Source organism: Echinops telfairi, unplaced genomic scaffold (genome assembly GCF_000313985.2).
Source record: "Echinops telfairi isolate 266 unplaced genomic scaffold, ASM31398v2 ScPeMD7_7424;HRSCAF=8462, whole genome shotgun sequence".
Lineage (NCBI taxonomy): Eukaryota > Metazoa > Chordata > Mammalia > Afrosoricida > Tenrecidae > Echinops > Echinops telfairi.
Window position 1 is genome coordinate 4,731,140 of NW_022111324.1, and position 6,750 is coordinate 4,737,889.

The following is a 6,750-nucleotide window of genomic DNA, read 5'->3' on the forward strand; positions in this document are numbered from 1 at the left end:
AAAAAGCCACCAGGCTGGTAGTGAACGGCAGACGGAATTTAAACACCATAATCCTGATGCCCTCAGTCCTACCTCAAGGGCCTCCAAGCCCAGTGTCCTCGCTGCAGTCACCAGTCAGACGATGGCTCAGTTAAAGAGACAGCTTCTGGCACTCCCAGAACCCCAGTCCCCTCCTTCTCCGACCTCCGGACTGGAGCAGTCAGAAAACAGGGTGTGGGGTTCTGTAGAAAGGCTGTTTCGGGGCAGTCCTGCTGCAGCAATGGGAAAGCAGAGGCACGGGGCCGAGCCTCCGCCCGTCTCCCCTCAGGAGTGTGACTGAGGTTCTCAGAGAAGGGCAACAAAGAAGGGTTTACATTTTGGAAAGACAACAGAGTCCTCTTCCTGTTTTTTTAACTCAGGTGTTCGCTGTTCTGCCCAAAGGCAGTATGTACAATGGTTTCGAATGGGTTAGTCCCCCACCTCACCCTACCCCCCAGTTCCACAAACTTTGAAGCCAGTAGCTACTGAGCATGCTCTTGAAATCGCTGTGTGTGTTTTGGTTTTGGTTTTGTAACTCCTTCTGATGGATGAAACGGGGTGGTTCAGGGGTCAGAGATGGGATCCAGTCGTATGATGCACCATAGGTAGTGTTAGTCTTTCTATATCGAGGAGCAGAATGCAAGCATCTCAAGGAGCCATGGGGAATGTTTAGGAGAAGTAACCCGCCATTGGTATCAAAGCATCACTACACGCAGGAGAGCACACATATTTTAAACATTAAACTCTCTGGGAAATGAAATGTACAAGTCATCAAGGGGCCATACAACGAAGGCCCGTGCTTTGGGGAGCACATTTCTGAGTGTGTTTGCTGGTGTGTCACCAGCTGACTATTGTTTGTGTTGGGTGACTGTTGGGTGACTTCATCGAAAATTGGCATCTTTCTGCTTTCGCTCTGGATTATTCCAGTTGTGATAAAAACTTTAAGGTCTTATCTGCGTGGAGCAGGTGTTTGATTTGTTGCAAACTGTTAGGGCTTGGTTTTGTTTCTCCTTCACTCTATATTCAAAATAAAATTCTACTAAAAGTAAAGAGGGGTAGGTCAATGAGAGGGTTGACTTTTGGTCTGGCCGCTTTGAGACAAGCTTTCTGAACATTGGACTTTCATCAATCCTGCTTGTGGATCTTTTTCATTCTAAAATCCTCATGAAAGGCCTCTCACTTGAACCTCCCCCAAAGGGAAGATCTTCTGTTGATCTTATACTCAGTTGCCCCCAATCAGTATAAGGCTCCCTTTGATTCTTGTTCTTAAAAGGATAAGAAAACAAAACACCAAACTGACCAGCAAGAACAGCATAGGTCCCCAGCCTCTGGGGTTGCTGCTCTGGGCAGAGCTGGCTGTCTGAGCAGTTCAGTGCAGATGCAGCCACAGCCAGTGGGCCTGAGGGCCTCTGGATTTCAGCTCTATTCTCCACCTCCGGCATCTGAGATCACCTCCTTGCAGCACAATAACACACCCTATACTCCAAAAAATGCCAGTATCATACGTATCACTTTATTATTTCTTTGTTTACTTTCCATAGCAAGTGAAAAAATAATTTAAACCAATTATATGTACAGACGTGGGTTAGTTTCCCAAGAACTTCCAGAAAGAACCTCCCTATGTCCCAAGTTCCTTATATAGCAAAGAAGGGTTGCAATTCACATCTATACAAAACTCCGTCTATAAAAGTCTCAAGTATACAAAGGTTTCCTTTATTATAAGCATCACATTTTGGGAACCGGAAGGGGGTCAGAGTGGGAGCTGGAGGGCAGAGTACACGGGAAGTGTGCAGGGTGGGGTCTCCATACACGCCTGCCCAGGGGCAATGCTGGGTGGGGAGGCTGTGGCTGGTGCTGCTCAGGTAATCTGCAGCGGGGTTTCCAACATCTCCATGAGGAAGGTGTCAATGGGCGTGTCTCCTATGAGCTTGAAGAAGAAGAGGTGCTCCAGGCATTTCAGGCCGATGGAGCGCAGGGCTGGGAGGCGAAGCAACAGCTTGGCGAACCTGTGGAGAAGCCGAGGACGCATAAGGAAGCAAGGAAGGACTTGGGATATCTACTGGCAACTTCTCAACCAATATGTGAGGGAAGGCCTGGGAGGGGAGACTGAGGGAAATGGCTCAGAAATGGAGCTGCAACCATCGGCTGTTGAGCAGATTCCCACTGGTGTAACCCCGTCTCTCAGAAGAGAGCTGCACTCCATGGAGCTTTTAAGGCTGTGATCTCTTGGAGACAGATCACCAGGTGAGTCTTCTGAGTTGGATTCGAACCACCACACGTTCGGTTAGTAGCCGAGCACTCAAGGACGTCTATGAATGGACTAGCAAGGTCGTGAATCTTAAAAGTGGAAACTGCACCCTAGGGCCTCTTCAGAATCTTGAATTCTGTGGTCAGGCTCTAGAATGACCCTTTGCAAACTTCATTCACAGAGGTTAAGAGGAAGAGTTAGACGGTGTATGTTGATTCTTGACTCTGCCCCTTACTAGCTGCACATTCCTGCCTTGATGTCCCAAAGTGTTGTGAATGCTTACAGAAGCACTTGGAACCGAGGATGGTGGGATGCCTGCACTGAATGCATATCGCTGCTGGATGAACATTCTAGAACCACTGTGCATCAGGCCTTATGATAGGCTCCAGGATAAAATCTAAGCAAGAAGGAGGTAATCCATACTCTCATAAAACAGGGTGCTCCCTCCCATTATGGTATGTGTAGGCAATGTGATCTCAATTTGTTTCAGTCACCAATTTTTGTTACCAATTTTTATCACCTACTAATTAGGCTGCATCTCCTTTTCAAAGGAGTTCTGGTGATTCTGTGGTCAAGCAAGCACTTGGCTGAAAGAAAGGTTGATGGTTGAACCTGTCAGAAACTCTGTGGGAGAGAGATGTGGCAATGGCCTTCCTCTAAAGAGGACAGCCTTGGAAAGTCTATGGGGCAGTTCTCCTCTGCCCTATGGGAGCCACTGTGAGTCAGAATGGACCAGACAAAATGGCTTTGAGTTTTTTCATCCCTACTTTTAAGAGCGGGAGATATAAGCGAGTAAGTCGTGTCTGCATCCGAAAAGCCTGGTGTCTCTTTGGGAGACAATGCACACGCATAGACACGCACACGCATAGACACGCACACGCATAGACACGCACGCACCTCAAGCTCATGTGCACACCTGCACTCTCTCTCACACCTAGTCTCATACATATGTGCTTTCACCCTCACAGTGACCATCACATATTTGTGCGCACATGCACACTCCCTCACAATACACTCACACACTTGTAAATGCACGCAACAGTTACCAAACACATCAAAAGACACTCGGGATGATTAACGATCAGAAAAGTGCAAATTAAAACTACAGAGTATACAGAGATATACTATTTTACTACCACTAGAAATTCTAGCTAAGACAACTTTTTAATTAATTAATAAAAAACCCCAGAAGATATCAAATGTTGAGAAGTATGCGGGGACATTGGAACCTTTATCCACTGTTGGTAGGAATACAAAACAGTACATCCATTGTGCAAACAATGTGGCAGGCCCTCAGAAAGCAGCAAACAGAACTGCCATCTATTTCAGCAATTCTCTTACTACCAAACTCACTGCCATCAAGTTGAGTCTGACTCAAGTGACTCTATAGGACAGGGTAGAACTGCCCTGGTGGGTTTCTGAGACGGTCGCTCTTTACAGCAGTAGAGAGCCTCCTCTTTGTCCTGTGGAGCAGCTGGTAATGCAGAACTGCTGCTGACCTTGTGTCTAGCAGCCCGATACTACGGCTCAAGGGCTCAGCAATTCTACCTCTGGGTAAATTCCCCAAAGACTTGAAAGCAGAGACCCCAAAAGAGTCTTGTACCCTGATGCTCATTGTAGCAGTACTCCCAATAGCCAAAGCATGGAATAAGTGGCAGGTCCCTCAACCGATGAATGGATAAATGCATCGTGGTACTCACATACAATGGAATACCTCTCAGCCAGTGGGAGAAGTGCACTTGGGACCTGCTACAGTATAAATCATAGATGAGTAAACTTATTTGGCCTACCACTTCCTATTCATAAAAAAAATTACTCAGCACCAATCCCCCCCCCAACCAGGCAATTAAAATTATTTGTACTATAGCACATAATCCAGGATTAAAGCATAGGTATCTGCCTTTTTAGCCCCGCTGGATTGCTCCATTGCCCCCCAAGGGGGTGATATTGCCCACTTTGGGAAACGCTGGTATAGATAGAGCTGGAAGATATTTGCTGAGCAAAATAAGCCAATCACAAAAGAACAAATATAAGCTCTCACTTACATTAAGAAAGGGGAAAAAAGAAGAAGAAGAAGAAAATTTTTAGAGACCACAGTTCATCAGTGATTGCCAGAAGTTGGAGGGAGCAGGAAAGGAGATAATGGTGATGGAGAAACTATAGTGATTAAAAGGTAGGGTTATAGAGCTGATTATTGTAATTATAGTCAGTAAGTGGCACACCTGTTTAAAGTTGAATTGACAAAAGGTGTGTGCTAAATATATTTGCACCAACCCAAGCAAAACCACAACAAAAGAGTAGCTACTGGAGTTTCTTTTGTATGCCTCATAGGACTTGGCTCATTGTTTTAGAGCAGTGTTTACCAAAGTGGGCAAAACCGCTCCCTAGAGAGGAGTGCAAGCACTCCCCCGGGAGTCCAGAAGGAGCTGCAAAAGCAGATACCTATACTTTATCCTGCATTGTGGGCTGTAATATAGTACAAAATAAGCAATATTGTATACAAAGTAAATAATATGACACAAGAAGTTTGTTTGTTGTTCCTGAAAGGGGGCAGCAGGCCAAATAAGTTTGGTAAACCTCTGCGGGATTTAATGATATGACCTCATGAGACATCCCAGTTAACTGGTCTAATTGCCAGTTTAGCGCTTCTGTGTTATGGGCTAGTGTGCTGTGTAAAGTCTGGGCTCTTAAAAGCTGGCAGGTAGCTCTCCAAGGCATTTGGTATCAACTCACCCGGAGCAGCACAGCAAAAGGAAGGCTCAGGAGTAGGAGCAGGAAATGGAACGTGTGCTAACTGCCTCCAAGGACAACTGTCTCTTTTGCCAGGAGACCAGAAGGACTGGTCATTGCTGCTCCTTTTGACCAAAGATTATATAGAAGCATTCTGATCCACGGGGGTAAAACAGCACAGAATATCTAATTCTTATGGACTTGGAACTTTCTGAATCCAAGGAGCCAAGCTGAACCTCTGAAGCTATTACCTGGAGATACTGTTTAACGCTTAACTAAAAATGACCCCCTGTAGATTGTGGCTCGTTGTCTCTTTTGCCATGACACAAGCAGAACTGGAGGAGGCCAGGCCACCAGTGCTGACCATTGGCGCCAAGATCCCATAGAAAAATGCTGATCTAAAGGGGGGAAACGCAGCATAGAATTTCAATTTTTCACGGTCTCCAGGCTCTATGGAGCCCTGGAGAGCAGATGAACTCCTGCATCTCTTTCCCTGAGCTAATCTTGACATATTGAACAGAAATGTGTCCCCTGAAGTCGTCTTAAAACTGAACAACAGCTTAGCTTAACTAGTAAAATATATCTGCCTTGCACATTGAGCTCCTCTCAGGAGGATGTGTATGGGATCAGGTGACAGTGACAACTCAGAACACCAGGTGGGAAGCTTAGGGGGCAGCGGGTGTGTGTTCAGGAGAGAGGAAGGACTCTGGAGAGGAGACTGAGGTTTTCATGACTCGAAGAACAGGGTCAATGTCGCTGACCTGTCCGTGTAAAAGGGCTTGGAGTGGTGTTTGTTTTGTGGACAGAGTCTCAACAACAGCAGCAAAATAAGTAAAATGTAATGGCCCTTAAGGGCAGCTTTGTCATGAAAGTGTTTAATGGATTTAGACAAAGGAGATTACTAATCTATAGCTCAAAGTGAGGCTAACTGAAAATGCTTTTGCTTCGGGTTGTTTTGTTTGGTTGTGATGGCACCTGTTTGTTTTTTAAGCTCCATCAAAGTGAAAGTTTGATCACAGGTAAATGCTAAATATACCATGCGCCTGCTCTCTTCTGTGATCTTCCTAGATCTGGGAGCTCTACAACTCGTGGAAACACAGCCGCTACAGCCAAGTGAGCTGCGTTCTTGCCTCACTCACTTGTAGACAGCCTGAGGGGGCGGGGGCATTACCGCGTCTGTAGGCACCTACCCTGGCACGTGCACATAGTGAACTTCAGAGAGGCTGCCTGGTGGTTAGGAGTTTGCTGGATCCGCACGGCCAGCAGTTCAAAATGAGCCACAGCTGCGCGGGAGAATGGTTGGACTTTCTACTTTCATAAAGGTTAGTCTCAGAAACCCACAGGGGGGTCACTGAGTCAGCATAGACTCCACTGCAGCGAGTTTGGTTTTCTTTTCTTTTCTTTTCTTTTTTTAAAAATATTTTATTGGGGGCTCATACAATTCTTATCACAATCCATATATACATCCATTGTGTCAAGCACGTATGTACATTTGTTGCCCTCATCATTCTCAAAACATTTGCCTTCTACTTTAGCCCTTAATATCAGTTGCTCATTTTCCCCCTCCCTCCCCACTCCCCACGCCCTCACGAACCCTTCATAATTCATAAATTATTATAGTTTTGTCATAAGTTACACTGTCCAATGTCTCCCTCTGCCCTCTTCTCTGCTGTCATCCCCCAGGTGGGAGGCAATACTTAGATTCTTGTAATTGGTTCCTCCTTTCTACCCCACATTCCCTTCACCCTCCAGGC

The 6,750-nt window shown here is 46.0% G+C and overlaps 1 protein-coding gene across 3 annotated transcripts in view; it reads right to left on the reverse strand.

Annotated features, from left to right (window-relative positions):
- Positions 1-1,710: 1,710 nt before the first annotated feature.
- The window catches only part of RXRG (retinoid X receptor gamma), a 75,765-nt gene continuing 70,725 nt past the window's right edge, over positions 1,711-6,750 (reverse strand). For all 3 annotated transcript variants that reach the window (XM_004706763.3, XM_045298057.1, XM_045298058.1), the window contains one exon: positions 1,711-2,024. In XM_004706763.3, the coding sequence (XP_004706820.1) occupies positions 1,877-2,024 (148 nt within the window). In that variant the 3' untranslated portion in view covers positions 1,711-1,876. The remainder of the gene's footprint in view (positions 2,025-6,750) is intronic.